Genomic DNA, 19,560 nt, shown 5'->3' with positions numbered 1-19,560 from the left:
TTGCTGGTTCAAGCCTCTGCTGTTGGGCCCTTGAGCAAGGCCCTTAACACTCAGTTCCTCAGACGGTATACTGTAACTTTACTGTAAGTCGCTCTGGATAAAGACATGATGCCTAAAATGTAAATTAAGTTTTTTAACACGAACAACAACATTAACAAACCCTTTAACACCACCCCACATTAAAATAAATAAATCAACAATAATAGTAAAACATTTAAAAGGAAATAAATTCTATGGCTTCTTTAAATTATTTAATTTAAATTTAAATTTAAATTATTATTTATTATTTAAATTATTTATTTTATGGCACTCTATAAAAAAGGTCAGAGCAGACTCTACCTACTCAGGAGACTACGGTCATTTGGAGTGCGGGGGGCACTCCTGAGGACTTTTTTTGATACATCGGTGGCATCAGCCATCTTTTATGGAGTGGTATGCTGGGGCAGCAGCATCTCTACAGCGGACAGGAAGAGACTGAACAAACTTATTAAGAGGGCCGGCTCTGTCCTGGGGAGCCCCTTAGACCCAGTGCAGGTGGTGGGAGACAGGAGGATGTTAGCCAAGCTGGCATCCATGCTGGAGAACGAATCCCACCCCATGCATGAGACTCTGGCAGCACTGGGCAGCTCCTTCAGTGACAGGCTGCTTCACCCCAAATGTGGGAAAGAGCGGTACCGCAGGTCCTTCCTTCCTGCTGCTGTTAGACTATACAACCAGCACTGCTCCAGAAAGATCACACACACTTTAAATCATTCATAACAATGTGAAACTTTCCCCATGTGAAATTATTACAGTGCAATATTTTTCCCAAGTGCAATTATTTGTAATTATTTGTAAATATTTTCAGAGTTTTTCTGACTTTTTTATTATTATTATTATTGTTACACATTTTTGTACTTCTTATTGTCTATATTTTTGTACTGAGTGCTTTACTATCCCTTCGCTGCTGCAACAATGTGAATTTCCCCACTGTGAGGCTAATAAAGGATTATCTTATCTTATCTTTTTAGCATAAATGCATTCCTAATGGACAAGAACCGCCCAAGCAGCACTGTATTGGAACACCTCAGGAGCTCCACTTACATACCTCAGATATCCATCTCTTAAAACAAGAGGCCTGAGAAGATTTCCAATATAGAAGAATACTCTTCTTAGCTGCAACCATACTGGTCATAAAAACACCTGGTGCTGTACTTTTGAAAAATTGGTCATTGAATCACAATATTCAAAAAGTGCTACAGTAATATTGGGAAAACTGTGAACAACACTTTGGAAAATAAGAGACATGAGTTTATTGTTGATTTTCTGTGAAAAGGTTATGGGCAGTAGTAGCCTAGTGGTTAAAGAACTGGACTAGTGCCGCTCAGGTGACGCAGCAGTAAAATCACAAGCTGGAACCAGAGCTGGGATCTCGAATACATCGTATCGAATATCAGCTCTGCCTACCGTCTAGGCTGAGTGGCCACATGAACAACGATTGGCCTGTTGTTCAAATTTGGGCGGGGCTAAGCCGGATGGGGTCTCTCTCCCACTGGTGCAATTACGACCTCTGCTGGCTGATTGATGGCGCCTGCACAGAGATGAGAAAAGAGTGCTCTCCGGGTGTGTCCTCTCCGTACACAATGCTAAGCTGCATTGCACTCGTCAAAGTGTAGGTGATAAGATGCATACGGCATGCTGCCCACGTGTCGGAGGGGGCGTGGGTTAGCTTCGTTCTCCTCAATCAGAGCAGGGATCGGCATTGGTGGAGAGGAAGCATGTCGCAATCGGGCGATAGGACGTGCTAAAAGGGAGAAAAAGGGGAGACCATGCATAAAAAAAAAGAACTGGACTAGTAAGTAGAAGGTCGCTGGTTCAAACCCCACTGACAGGCTGCAAACTGTTGGGCCCTTGAGCAGGGCCCTTAACCCTAAATTGCTTAGACTGTAAGTCGCTTTGGATAAAAGTTTCTGCTAAATGCCGTAAATGTAAAAGGTTATACTGTTATGTACTTTGATGCTTTGTCTACTAATTTCTCAAGTGATCGTTTTAAATGTCTGGGTTAGAGAGGGTTTTATCCAAACTTGGCAACCAACAGCCCCCGCTGACTTTCCCATGTTACTGAACTATGCTGGAAGGAACTTCTGCTCTGAAACTCATGAGCTTGAAGATTTTTTTTCGTTTCCTTAAAACACTACATTGTTCAAAGCAGTACAAACATTATATACTTCATATTACATTTAACCTTAAACTAAATACTGAACTCATCTGAACATAATTAAAACATTGTTTAAATGATTGTTTATATAATGTTTATGGGTGATTCTTCAATTGGGGGAACTTTTACGTCCCTAAGTTATAATTTTGTGTTAAAAATACTTTATTACAAAACAAATATTTTAAGTATTAAAAAGATCATTCATTGCATCACTAAAAAAAATTACATACCAAAATAATTATGATTTTCATTTTTTATGATGATTTAAACATCAATATTTTGCTACTTTGGCCTTGTCCCCAACCCAGACTTTAAAACTTCTCTGCTCTAATACAATGCTAAAAAGTGATCAATTCATTATAAAAATCACAATATGAGTTTTATAAAAACTTAAAAAGAAACAAAATGTAATTTTTTTTTTCATATTTGTACAACCTATGCATATTTTTGAGCAATATATTACTGTCCCCAGCATTATCGTCATTACCGCAACAGTGTATGGTTTCTGTAGGGAATCATTTGAAGGTAACACTTGTTTATGTTGTAACCATGGAAACAAAGACTTGCAAGGAAGCACATGCCAGCCATGAGAGAAGATTGACATTTTAATGTCTGGAAATGTGAGTAATTTAATCATGTATTCCTCCTGATCATAGAGTATATTTATTCAGCGTCATTACCATTTACATCAGTATGGCAGTACTTTACCAAAAAAAAAAAAAAATTTACACATTATTTATATGTATTTAAAGTGCATCTTGTACTAGCTGTTGACTAGCTTTAGCAAATCCATGGCCTATGTAGTCATTACCGCAACACGTCATTACCGACACATAATGACATTTTGCTATGCCACTTCGCAGATAAATATTAAATATTAAAATTCTATATAAGCTCAATTGTAGCCATCATTAAGTCTTTGCTCTAAAGCATGTAAGCATTATCTTGACATAATTAAAACTAAATTATTCCTAATTTTATTTTTCAAAAGTTAAGATGGTCAAAGGAGCCCGCAATTGAAGAATCACCCTTATATACAGTTCAGGTGAAATTTTACATTCACTTTTAAGGGACATGCACATCATAAGGCCAAAATTAGCTTTCTATTATATTTTGGAGAGTGTCTGTGGGAATTTTAGAAACACTCTGGAATGTCCCCAAACTGTTGCCACAAACTGAGAAGCATTAATTTATATACTTGAATGATTTGAGTGATTTTATACTCTCATAAGCAAAATGTGTGGCTGAAACACCTGACCTGAATATATAGGAGGGATGTCCACATTCTTTGGGTCATACACCGATTAGCCATAACATTGAAACCACCTTGTTTCTACACTCACTGTCCATTTTATCAGCTCCACTTACCATATAGAAGCACTTTGTAGTTCTACAATTACTGACTGTAGTCCATCTGTTTCTCTACATACTTTTTTAACCTGCTTTCACCCTGTCTTCAATGGTCAGGACTCCCACAGGACCCCCACAGAGCAGGTATTATTTAGGTGGTGGATCATTCTCAGCACTGCAACGACACTGACATGGTGGTGGTGTGTTAGTGTGTGTTGTGCTAGTATGAGTGGATCAGACACAGCAGCGCTGCTGGAGTTTTTAAATACCGTGTCCACTCACTGTCCACTCTATTAGACACTCCTACCTAGTTGTTTCACCTTGTAGATGTAAAGTCAGAGACGATCGCTCATCTATTGCTGCTGTTTGAGTTGGTCATCTTCTATACCTTTATCAGTGGTCACAGGACGTTGTTGGCTGGATATTTTTGGTTGGTGGACTATTCTGTCCTGCAGTGACGGTGATGTGTTTAAAAACTCCAGCAGCGCTGCTGTGTCTTATCCACTCATACCAGCACAACACACACTAACACACCACCACCATGTCAGTGTCACTGCAGTGCTAAGAATGATCCACCACCCAAATAAAAAAAAAATAATAATAAAAAAAATAAAAAAAGCTTAACAAGCTTATCAGGAAGGCTGGTTCTGTGCTGGGTTTTGCTCTGGAGCCCCTAGAGCTGGTTATTGAGCAGAGAATTTTGCACAAGCTGCTCAACGTAATGGACAATACCACACACCCGTTACACGACCTGCTGATTAAACAGCAAAGTGCCTTTAGTGGAAGGTTCCGCCAACTTCGCTGCAACAAAGAGCGCTATAGGAAGTCATTTCTGCCCACAGCGGTGGCAACCTATAATAACTCTCACTGGTGCAAGAGAAGGACGCAGAACCTATAACACCCACGAAAGACAATTAAACTTACAATTTGCACAGGGTACTGTTTTTAGTTTTTATTTTTTATTTAAAAATTTCAAATTGCACAACGTCTGTAACTGCACCTTCAGCCCCCCCCCCTTTTAGTTTCTTTTGTTCTTGTCCTGTTAGATGTTTTTATATTATATTATTATTTTTTATATTATTATATTTTATTTTATTTTCTTCATATATGTATATTTTTAGATTTTATATCTATATTTTTAGATTTTATATCTTACTTGTATTTACATTTGTACTAATTTTTTGATTCTTTATTTACCTCATTGTAATGTCACTGTGTGATGTTTATTGTCATAATTGTTATTGCTGCTGCGACACCACAATTTCCCTTCGGGGATTAATAAAGTACTCAATCAATCAATCAATCAATCAATCAATCAAATAATACCTGCTACATCCTGGTCAGGATCGCGGTGGGTCTGGCATCACCCAGAGACACTGAGCGCAAGGCAGGAATATAATACCTGACATGAGAGAGAACATACCAAACTCTTTACACACAGTGACCAAAACTAAGGAACTCCTGGTACTTTAGTTTCACCTTTCAAAAAAAAGCTTTGGGGGTTTCCATTTCTTTGGTCACTCCAACCTCATCCCTGCAGCTCTCTAAAACATACCAGCATGTGGATTAAGTACCTAATACTATTCCTACATGTAAATAAATGAATGTGCGCAATAGTTTGGATTGTAGTCCTACCTTGTGCCCAGTGTTCCTGAGATAGGCTCTGGATCCACCTCCTCCCCCACCAGGATAAAGTGTTTTTATATTTTTAAATGAATGAAGAAAAACCAAACACAGAAACCATGTGTGACAGGAACAAACCCCGAAGCAGCAGGGACTTCAGAACCTGGTTTTTTTTTTTTTTACCTTTGGTCGCTGTCTTGGAAGAGTTTGGCATGTTCTCCCATGTTCACATTCCTCCAGGCACTCCGGTTTCCTTCCATCTCCCCCTCTCCAAAAACTATTCCACAAGTGAATTGGCTGCTGTAAATTAGCTGCAGGTTTAAATAAACTCCAGGCATCATTTAATAAATGATTAATTTTATTTTCCTGGTAACTAAAGTGTTTCTGCACCTCAAATTTTTTTAATGTGAACAAAAAATTGTAAATCAGAAATAAAAGTCAAAGCTATTTATTTTTTTATTGTTGATAATTACATTAAGTGAGACATGGAAAAGCAGAACATGACCTTCAAACAAAGAAAATACAAAAATGGTAAACATGGTACAACTACAAGTTTGGCATTCAAAATGGAAATGAAAGAAAATAAACACAGTTTGAATAGAAATATAATGAAAAAAATCCACATTTTTATTGTTCATTTCATCAGACAGTAAACTCGATCAGATGATCACTGAATTAGAGACAAGTGCAGTATCAAGAAATGGAATAAATAAATAATAACAATAACAGCAGTTTTGTAACCGTTCATGAGTTTTGGCACCAGAGAATCTGACTGAGTTTCTGCTCTCATGTATAATTATGATCTTGCTCTGACCAGAAGGTTGTGTGTTCAGATCCCAAAGAGACACTGTTGGGCATTCAGCAAGTATAAATCGACATGATGAAGTTCTTATTTAATTGGTCGATCTCATCCCGTACAAAACGTTTCTGCATTTATTGGTTTGGAGATCTGCCATTCAGGTCAAAAGTTTATATACACTCGTGATTCATGTCTTTCATAACAGCTTCAGGATTTCAATGATTTGTGCAACATTTTGTTTCCTGTGACGGAGAAAAAAAAATTAAACTATACAGACGGTAATTTAGATGATGAATGAACAATTGAATTGATTCCTTATTACTGATTGTAATTGACTACAGCTGGTAAATTCTCTGTGCCCATGAAAATGAGGCTAGTTTGACAACAGTTCAGTCTCCGGAGAGTTCAGCCTACAGTCAGTAAAAAGTACATGGAACAGTGGTCTCTCCACCTAGGTTAGGAATAAAATTATTATTTTTTAAATCACTTTATAAGTGTATGTAAACATTTGAGCTTTTCTGTAAATATTCATTATATTTTAATAAAATGTCCCAGTTTGAGCAGCCGATCCTTAACTCAGATCATATCACATCATTACCATTACCACCTTTTCTACTTACATCCCATAATATTCAGTTTCTTATGTATGTAAAATCATGTAATTAATAATTAAAAATGACTAGTAATCACAAAGAGCTAGCTAATGTTCACTAAACTATCATGTTGCTACTAACTAAACAATCAAAAGTGACTTAATCCTCACCCTTCATTGTTCTACCCAACAGTTTGCAAAGTCAACATGGTGAAAAACTAATAAATACATAACAAACATTCTTTCACATAAAAGAACAGGTTGCACAGAATTATGGGTAAAACAAAAACAGCAACCTGAATGATGTTCTTGTTTTATCTGAAGGATTTCTGCAGGATTTCTCCTGCAGTTGAAATACAGAGACGTTTGTTATTCTGAATAAATGAACTATGGATTGATGTTCCTGTTTATGTCATACGAGAGTCTTCTCTTAGCATTAGCCGCTAACTGCTGGTTGGAGGTGGGAAGGTTGGGGGAAAATCTGGCTGTGTTGGGTTTGCGTCCACACGCTTCTCTATCCTGAGAGAGAGGAAAAATCATCATGATGAGATAAAACATTTCTGGATTAATGGCTAAAAAACAACTAAAGATGCACAGAGTAAAATACAAAAAATGTCAGGGCACATTTAATACAGAATGTCTATTATTTCAAACTCATCAGGATGGAACAAGGGAGTTTCAGTTAGTGTGGGTGAAGCATAACTCCAGAATAACACCAATATCCCCTTAAAAGCTGGTTAATGCTCTGTGCCCATATAAATAAGGCTAGTTTGACTACAGTTCAGCCTATGGAAAGCTGTACAGGTCTAAGAATACAGTCAGTAAAAAGTACATGGAGTATATACATTTAATATAGGATGTCTACAGTATTATTTCAAATATTTTAAATGAACAGCAGTTTTGGATTGAATTTTCTAAAGTAAAAGAAAAGAAAGAAATGCAAAAGGAAAAGGCATATTTAAGGTTCCAACAGATACTGGGTTCATTTATTTTGTAGATCAAGAAAACATAAGATTTAAGCAGGGCCATTCAAATGCTTTCTTTAAGACTGTAAAGTTAAATTAGGTTACTTCTTAATGTTTATTATAAAATTCAAAAATCTATAAAAATCTGTATGGAGATTAAAATAAAAAAATCTGAACTTACAGAAATCACAGCACTCAGGTGTAATGACTGCAGGAGGAGCTTACGGGACAGAGACTCCGCCCTCTTATATTTTAGACCAATCATGTGGTCCAAATCCTGAAGGCCATACAATAAACTCTGGGTCCTAATAAACAGTGAAAATTAAAACACATTCAGTAACTGTGAAAGTCTAACAGCACTGAATCATTAAATACTGAATCAATGGTAAAATGAAATATTTAATGATAAAATACTGAATTAATAAACACTGAATCAGTAAACACTGATTTAATAAAATGTTCAGTTAATAAATACTGAATAAATAAACACTAAATAAATACTAAATTAATAAATACTGAATTAATAAGCACTGATTTAATAAAACACAATAATAAATACGTATTACGTATTACATTAATACATAATGAAATTAAATACTGAATTAATAAATATTGATTTCATAAAACACAATTTACAAATACAGGTTTAATAAATACTGATTTAATAAAATACTAAATGAATAAAATGTTAAGTTAAATAGGATTTTTTTAAATACCAGTAAAAATAACATTTTTGTTATATAATATTATAGCAAAATCAAAATGTCATGAAGTACAATCCATTATTTATCAATTTATTTGAACAGCAGCATGAAGCCTTCAGGTCTTGTCCATGATGTGTTCCCACTTTTGTTGAAATAGGCTCTGGACCCACCAACATCCTGACCAACATCCTGACCTGACCCTTACTGAAGGTAAATGGATGAGCATTGTTTTTTGTTTCTCTTGATCTGATTATCATTATATCATAAATTACCAACAAAGTCCATGTGAATAACGATGGAATTCATCAGGATAGAAGGACTGTCAGTTAGTGTGGGTGAAGCACAGCTCCAGAATAACATCCCCATTCCCTCAAAACCTGCAGAAGGTGGATTACCTGTGAATCACTGAATGAGTAAATGTGTTGCTCTGCAAAGTAATGGTGCCAGTCCATGACATATTCTTGACACTCCAAACGCGACCAGGATTTTTTGGAGGTTGGTGAATGCATCAACTCATCAGCTGAACCAGTCTCGGTCCTTCCTCATTTATTTATTCACTTTCAGTAACCACTTTATTTTGGTCAGGGTCGCAGAGGGTCCAGTACCACCTGAAAACACTAAGTGCAGGGCTGGAACACACTCAGGACAAAGTACCAGTTTAACCCGTAAACAAACCTAGACATTTTACATGCAATTTAGAGCAAACAATCCACCTTCTGCATGTTTTTAAAGAAAGTAGAAGAAAGCCTGAATACCCAAAACCCATATGGATTTGGGGAAACATGCAAAAACCCCTTACAAATAGTCACTACAGATGAGGTTTGAACCAAGGGACCTTAAAGCTGTATGTATTCACACTACCTGCTGCACCGTCATGTCACTGAATATTATCATTACAGACAGAGTGTAGTGATGAGTCACTGCATAATGAAATAAAAACATCAATATTTTTGGACGTACCCTTCCTGTACAGTTCTGTTTCTCTGCTCAGGTGCCTGCAGCAGCTCCTTCAATGTTGGAACAAATTCAGAATCTTCACAGGGCTGAATTACAGTGGGGAATGCTCCGGAAAACTACACACACAAACAGGTTAAAATTATATTATATATTATGAGTGTTACCCTCAGCTAACACAAAAAGCTGATATTAAAAAATACAGAATTAAATAATACAAGTATAATAAAAACAGAGCAAAAACTAACAGTGATTAGGAATCTCAACCAGAGCTGGATTATATTACTCCTGCATTCACACGTTCCAAAATCAAAAGATACAGATACAAATGGGAAGGGGGACAACTTATATTGATGTCTATGGTTCTGGAATGGAATAGTCAACAAACTTGTGGTCAGGTGTCCACATACTTTTGGCCATATAGTGTAAATTTCAGTGGGTACACCTCGGCAAAGCCGCTCCGCTGTTGGTAAAAGTTCTATAAATTCTATAAAATACATTTCAGCATTGTTTTAAGATAAGCAATAAAATATAAAGAGTAAAACAAATATTATACAGGATTGTTATTTAGCACTGATTTTATTTTCTCATAGTTTATAAAAAATATTTTTTATATTGAAACTAAACTGTTTTTCTAAATATCTAGTGAGCTTAAAGAGCTTATTTAGTAACAAGAAGGAAGTGAGAAATCATAAAAAATTCATCTCAGATCATGATTTAACTGTACTAAACCCAGCTGTTAATTTTTGTGCATTATTAATTGTTGGTGGAACCATCAGGATGCTCCGTTACATTGTGATCCTTAATAATTTCTACATGTTGTGAATGCGTATGAAAACTCATCAGTACCACATTAATTAAAGATGATTTCGTGAGGTTTGCGTTTTCCACAGCACTTGAAAACCAGCACTCCGTCTCCAGCTCTCTGCTGTCCTGTTTAAACGCCGTCCAGCTGCTACCTGATTGGTTGATTGGCAGGCCTTCGGTCCAATCAGACGCCCAGGATGGGGGTTCATTTGCATCAGAGTAGTCTGTCGGGGCACAAGATAAACACAAGATTGCTTTTTAGAATTTCACAATTTTAATTAAAGCACGTTTTCTTTTAAAAACAACAACAGTGTTTATTTTCTGCATTTAACATGATAAAAAAATAATTAGAAGGTATGAATCATTCTATATTCAGAAGTTTTTGCATGAACAGCTTTTTGTGTTAAATTATTTTTATTTAATGTAATTATTTACATTTTTCAGAACTAATCTTCTACAGTGACCTGAAATATGAATGTTTAAACCCCAGCACTCAGTTGTTAAAGCAGCGCAGTTATATGATCAGAATTCAACCCAATAAACCAGCGTGTGGGTCACTGAATATGTCCAAATGAATAAGCAACTTGTTTGTTTACATTCATTATTCTGCTTTTGAATGTTAAATTTGAATGGTTAATAATGAATCATCTTCATATCATTATCTTTCAACAGGAAACAAGATTGAAAAAGTGGAATTATTACCACCACTGCAGAGACTTTAGTTCAAATCACTACACACACAAAATGGTTTGCTTGAGAGAAGGAAGTCCAGTGAGTAATTCACTTTCTTACTACTGCAGCAGCTCCCACTGTCTAGTTAAGGTTTCATTATGGGTGGTGAAAGAATACAGAAAGTAAAGTGTGGTTCTTCAAATGTGCTAAAGCTCTTCCAACACTGTTCAGTAAAAAGAACTGTTTAGAGTCACATATGTTGGAGGAAGCCTGTGCTAACTTGGGGCTCTCCTTGGTCAGTGAGGGTGTTGTACATACAGGGGGCAAGAGTGTAGAGGAAATTAGATGTATTCAATTTGAAACTAAAGGGGGAGAATTACAACAGGTGTCTGACAGCCTTACAGTTCTCCAGATGTTGCTATATAGAAAATATGACTTAGTTTGGACTTCTTTGCGAAAGCTTCTTTGCTGCTGCAGTCTCAGTGAGTCTTATTTTACTTACAGTTTAAGTCACAGGTTTACTTATGGAAGTGTCGGGATTGTAATTATTTTCTGAAGTGTTTTGATGGGTGAGGTGCGAACATCTAAAATAAACTTTATTAGTTCTGTTCTAGGTTTATCACGTGCCTTTGAAGATCTGCTGGGTCAAATATATATCTTAGCAGTCAGCATCAATAAATATGTGTGTTAAAAAGAAAACTTAAACTGTCACCTCTTGCTGATGATCAGATATATGTGAGATATTCACCGATCAGCCATAACATTAAAACCACCTCCTTGTTTCTACACTCACTGTCCATTTTATCAGCTCCACCTACCATATAGAAGCACCCCACAGGACCACCACAGAGAAGGTATTATTTAGGTGGTGAATCATTCTCAGCACTGCAGTGACACTGACATGGTGGTGGAGTGTTAGTGTGTGTTGTGCTGGTATGAGTGGATCAGACACAGCAGCGATGCACCTCACTGTCACTGCTGGACTGAGAATAGTCCACCAACCAAAAATATCCAGCCAACAGCACCCTGATGAAGGTCTAGAAGATGACCAACTCAAACAGCAGCAATAGATGAGCGATCGTCTCTGACTTTACATCTATAAGGTGGACCAACTAAGTAGGAGTGTCTAATAGAGTGGACAGTGAGTGTACAAGGTATTTAAAAACTCCAGCAGCGCTGCTGTGTCTGATCCACTCATACCAGCACAACACACACTAACACACCACCACCATGTCAGTGTCACTGCAGTGCTGAGAATGATCCACCACCTAAATAATACCTGCTCTGTGGTGGTCCTGTGGGAGTCCTGACCATTGAAGATCAGGGTGAAAAGGTATGTAGAGAAAGAGATGGACTACAGTCAGTAATTGTAAAACTATAGAAGTACTTCTATATGGTAAGTGGAGCTGATAAATGGACAGTGAGTGTAGAAACAAGGAGGTGGTCATAATGTTATGGCTAATCAGTGTATATCTATATAAAACAGATATAATCTATGAAACACCAAAACTGATTTGCCACTTGTGAAAAACTGCTGGAACATGAGTGAGATTCTTCACAGTCAGGCAAGCACTTTGAGCTTAGAGGCAGTCATCCAAGAAAAAAGACCCTGATCCAGCCACAGAGCTCAAATACACCATTCAGCCACAAGAAAAGAACAGTTGCAGAAATTATGGAAATCATCTGACTGGCATGTTTACTTTAGGTACATTTGTATGTACACATTAGACTATAACTCTAGATGAAACCATTTCTAAATCCTCAAAAGATTACAATAATCCACTCACCCATGTCATCCTGCTTTTCACAAGGCACTATTCGGAGCTCATTAGATCCTTTATTCCAGATCTGTTCATCTCCTGCCTTCATAAAGAACCCAAACTCATCCTCCTCTTCCTCGTCTACAGTTCCAGTCCCTTTATTCGCCACCTTGTTCTTGTCCTGGACCAGGTCCTTCTTTGCTAGCAGCTCAGTGTCCGGTGTTAGGGCTAATCTCTCACCCTCGACCCCCTCCTCGTCCTGGCTGATTAGGGATTTAAGAGAGTTTGGGTTTGGTAGATTAGATGGGGGTGTGGCTTCACCAGTGGATCTGGACATGCTAGAACCTTGTGATGAAGAATTAGCGAGCTGCAACTGTTTGGTGTTGGTGTTCACTGCATTTCCTATATCAGATCTTGTATCTATATCTGCCTTATCTTGAGGAAAACTTGCAAGATTGTCCTCATTATTAACGTTTATGATCTCATATTTCTCCCTTTCACCATTTATGTTGAGGGCACTATCTTCTATCCTGGTGTTTAGCTCATGTTTATCTTTGTGTTCTTTTAAAGAATCATCTAAAGAGTTCCTGGATAAAGCAGTTATGCTAGTCTCTTTATAGCAGCTGCTGATAACTGCTAATGAAGTTCCATCCTTATCCTTGTCCTGGTGGCCATAGCTGATGGTAAACAAAGTTTTATTCTTGTTACTGGTGTCCTGCACAGGTTTGTTAGGCTCAAGACAGAGCTCTTCAGATCCTAGCACTTCAGATACGCTGGGTTTATTCAGATTTTCATTTTGTAAAATGTCAATCTCACTTTCAATGGTGTCTGATGTTTCAGAGTGACTATGACTAATGGTTGTACCACTCTCGGTAGATTTTGGAACATGGTACAGATCTCGAAGAGTTTCTGTGGTTTCCTCTTTAGTAGAAATTGACAAGTCATGGACCATACGATCCTCACTACTATGGTGTTTAAGGCTAGACTCTAGTGTATCATCTTCCCCCACTCTTATACTGTGATTATTTTTAGAAGTAAAGGTGTCAGTGGTTGCTTCACAACCATCTATGTGATCTTTACCATGATGAACCTCTACACTGCTGGTACTTGTATGGCTTTGTTTAGCCTGTTGGCACTTTACTACGGGATCCTTTTTGTCCTTAGCTCCTGCAATGTTATCTGCAGATTTTGGTTTTTTACTGGGCTTCCGCCACTTTCGGACAGCCTGAGGTTTGGCATCACAGCCACCCACACTTTCCTGACCCCCTCTCCCAGATCTTCTGTCGGTTGCTCTGGTTCTCATAGTGCACAGGTAACTTTCCCCATCAGCTTTGAGAAAGAGGCACCTAGTCTGAGTTTGCCTGCCTCCATCAGAGTCCTTTAATGTAGCAACAGTAAGCAAAGCACCAGGTCCGCCCTGTCTGACCCTGGGGGTACGAAACGAACCTACGCTGTTGTGCGTTTTCCTATGGGTAGTCCCAATTTGGCCTTCATGAAGAGGTTCAGAGACCTGAGAAGCAGCTGCAGCTTTTTTTCTGCTCCGTGAATATCCTCCGCTGACCGCCCACGCCCTCAGACCTTTAATTAGCGGGATGGCGTTAAATCCGAGGGCGCTGCTGAATGTAGCACCACCTCGTTTGCAGCCGTGAAGCAGCTCTCTGTGGGCCACATCCAGGCACGGGTGGTTATTGTTGTTGTTGTGCTGGAGCATTCTGGGTAAGATTGTTTCTGCTCTGAAGAATTAAATGCTGTGAAAGAAAACAGCAGAACTTATTAGATCTCCCATAAACCTACAAAATTAAATGTTTATAATGACATGCAGGATGTTTGAAAGAGTTAAAGTAAAGGAGAAAGAGGACGGCACTGAAGGAAAAAACAGGATCAATTGGAGAGCACTTAATAATAATAATAAAATAAAAATAATATGTTAGCTGACTAACAGTGGGATGTACAAGTAGAGTCAAAAGTTTATATACACTTGTAAGGAACATGTATTCCATGACAGTCTGGGGACCTTTAATTTTGAGTGTGGTTACGTATAGTCAAGTTAAGTCAAATTTATTTGTGTAGCGCTTTTTACAATGGACATTGACAGAATCCAGGACCAACAGACCAAAAACCCCTGTTGAGCAAGCCGAGGGCAACAGTGGCAAAGAAAAACTCCCTTAAAAATACAGGAAGAAAGCTTGAGAGGAACCAGACTCAGCAGGGACCCCCATCATCCTTGGGTGCCCTGGAGGATCATTTGAATAAATAGGATTTACACAAATCATACAAACACAACATTAAATTGAACTAAAAGCTATTACTAGCAAAAAATAATAATAATGTAAACAGTTGGAGTTCTTCATTATTCAGTCCAGTCTGTGACAAAGTCTGTAGTGAGTTCTGGACATTTTTGGTGCAAACACTTCGGTATAACGTGTTATAATGTTATTTAACTTTCTGGCAGGGCCTGCTAATTCCTCATTAGTGATTGTATGATTGACTACACAGCGTCAGTATCAATAGGGCAGGTTGACTGCACCCACTGGACTGAGCTACAACTGGAATGAGAAGATCTAGAAAGCTCTGTACAGATCTAAAAATGTATTATTAATAAAAGTGACATCAGGTTTATCTGTAAAATGAATTGTAACTCTTTAGACGCCAAGAAGAAATTTGTCTGGATGTTCTGACATTATCTAAAAACAAAATGCCAGCCAGCCAGGGTTTAGTTTATTAATATAAATTTTGTTAGGATTTTAACGTCATGTTTTACACTCTTTGGTTACATTCATGACATAAACGGTAGTTACTGCTTACACAAGATTCATCAGTTCACAAGGTTATATTGAACACAGTCATGGACAATTTTGTATCTCCAATTCACCTCACTCACACGTCTTTGGACTGTGTGAGGAAACCAAAGCACCCGGAGGAAACCCACACAGACACGGGGAGAACATGCGAACTCCACAAAGAAAGGACCCGGACCGCCCCACCTGGGGATCGAACCCAGGACCCTCATGCTGTGAGGCGACAGTGCTACCCACTTAGCCACCGTGTCGTCCCCATGGTTTAGAAGCTGGTGTAAAATGGGTGACTGGTGAGACTGTCCACAGTTAAGCAAGCTTGACTACATTACTGGCTTGAGGGCTGTTATAAAGAGGCCATGTTCATGTGATCAGAAACAAACTCCAGTCTAGATTCAAGGTGCCAGTTTTTGGCGTAGGTGAGAGTTATAAAAGAACTCAATTATTTATTTATTTATTGGACAAGAAAAGGAATACATTGTGATCGTTCAGTCATAAAAAGAAATGGTTTAAATCCCTCTCTCTCTATTTCCTCGGCTTGGGGAGAACATGCAAACTCCACACAGAAAGGACCCGGACCGCCCCACCTGGGATCGAACCCAGGACCCTCTTGCTGTGAGGCGACAGTGCTACCCACTTAGCCACCGTGTCGCCCCCATGGTTTAGAAGCTGGTGTAAAATGGGTGACTGGTTAGACTGTCCACAGTTAAGCAAGCTACATTACTGGCTTGAGGGCTGTTATAAACAGGCCATGTTCATGTAATCAGAAACAAACTCCAGTCTAGATTCAAGGTGCCAGTTTTTGGCGTAGGTGAGAGTTATGGAGGAACTCAATTATTTATTTATTTATTGGACAAGAAAGGAATACATTGTGATCGTTCGGTCATATAAAGAAATGGTTTAAATCCCTGAACCTCATTTAAATACTTCCCTCACAAGTGTAGGTGAAATCTTGATCTGAGCTGTAGGTGTTAATGCACCAGGGATTTAGAGATTTATTGTATTTTTCCTCTCATTCTGTAATAAAGTGTAAATTCTGATTAATTCTACGTATTGTATACATTACATTTATGCACACTGTGTTATATAACAGTGTGTACTAATAACTGTATATACAATAATGCAGAGTGTACATGGTGGATCTCACACTCGGTACCCATGATGATGACGGTGATGATGATGATAAGATGCTGCACCAAGATACCACAGAAGATCAAATAATCCCCAAATGCGCAAATCTCTATCTATTAAACATCACACACTGAGCATTTTCATCAATATAATACATAATCGATTACATTTAGGATTTCAGGCTTTTACCTCGATGCTGCGATCATCATTTTCTCCATCCAGGAACAATGTGTTGATGCCCGCAGCCCGACGGACGCGTGTCTAATCCAGTCTGTATCCGATATTTCGACACGATCTCGGTTTTTTTATTATTATTATGATTAACTGAATTTTTTAAATAGCATATAGAGAAATATAGTCGGATATTGAAACAGCGGTGGTGTAACACCGCCATCAGAGCTCACCGTGACTCTCAACAGCGCACCATCGCCCCCTTTCACTTTACTGCAATACACACACACACACACACACACACCCACACAATGGTGCCCACACTCGAGCACGAATGCCCCCTCACAATGCATAATGCTCACCCACACAAGCACCCACATTAAGTGGGCAGTACAAAGGGGATGTACAGGGGGACAATCACTGATTTTTAATCAGTGCATCAATACTAATAAACCTTCACCTGGTTGTTTAACAGGCCACATTGCTTTTTAAAAGTGGAATTGCTTCTCTACTTCATTAAGACACCTTGACATCATATCAGTTGTTTTAGGTTTTTTCAACGCTCTGGCATTACAAGGCATTTTCTGCTATTAAGAAATAATTAAACATGGACGTTTTCCTTTAATTATAGATCACAGTGTTAATTGATTTTATTATCATCGTGATTTTACTACAATCAAAACAATTATTGCTGCCACAAATCATACTTATTAACTATTTTTGGTTTTGTTTTGTTGGTGGTGAATTCATTCTTTTGCATGTTTGATGCTCATAATGCTTAGACACTTACAACCAGGTTATTAAAATCCCAAAAGCCCAACTGGCTCTGTAAAAAGATTTCACTAAGTTTGGGATCCAGTGGCGTAACTAGGAGCTCATGGGCCCCAGTGCAAAAAAAATGTGGGGCCCCCTCAACAAATTTCATATGTATATATATGCTGCATGCTGATAGCTGATCAGAATGAATTAAAGGTAGGTGAAATTAAATTAAAGTGAAGTGAGTTCATGCCCTGCCCCCCCTGTAGTTACGCCCCTGTTTGGACCCTTTCTTAGAACATATTTAAAAAATTCTACTCTAGATTGTCCTTGATAGAGCTGGTTGTTTTTTTCACCCTCTCCTGTGATTACTTAAATACTGTGTAATACTTAAATTTTGTTTGTGGAGATTGCATTAGGCTACATGATGTGCATTGCAATTTTTTATTACTTATTCTTTGGTATTTTTTGGGTATTGTTTTGTAATTTGCTCAGATTCTGTATACTTCAATATATATAATGTTTTGTTGTGGCCTAGTGGTTAAGGTACTGGACTAGTCATCCAAAGGTCGCTGGTTCAAACCCCACTGCAGCCAGGTTGCCACTGTTGGGCCCTTGAGCAAGGCCCTTAACCCTCAATTACTTAGTATGTATACTGTCACAGTACTGTAAGTCGCTTTGGATAAAAGCGTCTGCTAAATGCCGAAAATGTAAAATGTAAATAGAGCCTAACTAAAAATATATTTCCAATAAACATATACAGTATGTTACAATACACTTTTATTGTTACATTAAATACAACTGAAATCGCAATAAAAGCATATTAAATATACTAAAAACCTCTAAAAGAAAAATGTGAATAAATAATAAAATATATCACAAATCTATTGGTGTACTGTCTCACATTTCAGTCTATTTTGAATCAGAATTGAAGTCTTATACAGTATGCAGTGGGGCGGCACGGTGGCTCTGAGGTTACACCGTCGCCTCACACAAAGAAGGTCCTGGGTTCGATCTCCAGGTAAGGCAGTCCGGGTCCTTTCTGTGTGGAGTTTGTATGTTCTCCCCGTGTCTGCGTGGGTTTCCTCCGGGAGCTCCGGTTTCCTCCCACAGTCCAAAGACGTTCAAGTGAGGTGAACTGGAGATACAAAATTGTCCAGGACTGTGTTCGATATAACCTTGTGAACCGAAGAACCTTGTGTGGTGAGTGACTGACGTTCCTGTTATGAATGTAACCAAGGTGTGAAACATGACGTTAAAGTCCCAATAAACAAATAAACAAACAGTATGCAGTGTAGTGGCATCAATTTTCGCTCTCTGCTGATTGGCTGATTAAAAAAACGTTTACTAAATCATGAATTAGCTTAGTCTGTAGAACCTTGACCTTTTTATGGACATAACAGCTTGCACTCAGGCGCCTTGACTGACCCAATATTAAACACTAAACACCTGAAGCGTTTGTTTTTAACACCAGAGTGAAGCTGTTACTCTTATGCGTTACAGCGACCTCTGCTGATAATCTTTAATCATTACACGAGCCAAATATGGATGAGACGGCTCCAGAATCGGTTCCCTCATCTCGATTCAGTTCGTTTAGGTACTAAACCGTAAAAGTTACGAGTCGAGCTTTGGGAATCGAATCTCCGAGGTAACTTTTACGTTAGTGCTAACGAGACAAATTATTCTCATTTGAATTACTACACAATCAATCTGTATGATCTTTGAACTGTAGAAACAAATATTTATTTACACCTGACGTATAAATGTAGGAACAGTTAAATTAAATCATTTTAAAACAGTATTACGATATAAATCTTGTGTGCAGGTAGCAAAAATTGACCTCAGGTTAGATTCACTTGCTAATGCTAATTCAAATGTCTCTTAATTTTTTACTTTTACTGTAAAAATCAGACCCTACTATTAATGAACAAATAAAAACACGAAATCCATGCCTCATTGCACAAAGAAATATATTTACATTTCACATTCGAACATATATAACAATGTTAATCTGTGAATTTATTAGTACAATTTGCTGTTTCATGTTACTCCAATCTACTTCAGAGATCCACAGATTATTAAAAAGCAGTTTCAGGTGTTATAACCTATTATATATTTTTATCCAGCTTATGCCTAGTTCACACTACACGATTTTTGCCCTGATTTTAGCCCTGCGACTTCAAAACATAACACCAACGTTGCAAAAATATTTATTAACCTCCAACTCACTATAGAACAATCCCCGCTGTTCACGTAGCCAAATCCACTCAGATTCATTTATTTT

The 19,560-nt window shown here is 37.9% G+C and overlaps 1 protein-coding gene across 1 annotated transcript; it reads right to left on the bottom strand.

The window, feature by feature from the left end:
- Positions 1–9,171: 9,171 nt before the first annotated feature.
- On the bottom strand, positions 9,172–12,848 carry si:ch211-14c7.2 (uncharacterized). The gene is made up of 3 exons (XM_063005018.1): positions 12,451–12,848; positions 10,034–10,215; positions 9,172–9,303 (listed from the first exon to the last, which is right to left on the bottom strand). The coding sequence occupies exons 1-3, from the start codon at positions 12,758–12,760 to the stop codon at positions 9,172–9,174; spliced, it is 624 nt and encodes a 207-aa protein (XP_062861088.1). The 5' UTR covers positions 12,761–12,848.
- Between the last annotated feature and the right edge of the window lie 6,712 nt (positions 12,849–19,560).

Source organism: Trichomycterus rosablanca, chromosome 11, assembly GCF_030014385.1.
Source record: "Trichomycterus rosablanca isolate fTriRos1 chromosome 11, fTriRos1.hap1, whole genome shotgun sequence".
Taxonomy (NCBI): domain Eukaryota; kingdom Metazoa; phylum Chordata; class Actinopteri; order Siluriformes; family Trichomycteridae; genus Trichomycterus; species Trichomycterus rosablanca.
The sequence above is the reverse complement of the archived record's forward strand: the minus strand, read 5'-3'. Positions and strand labels throughout refer to the sequence as shown.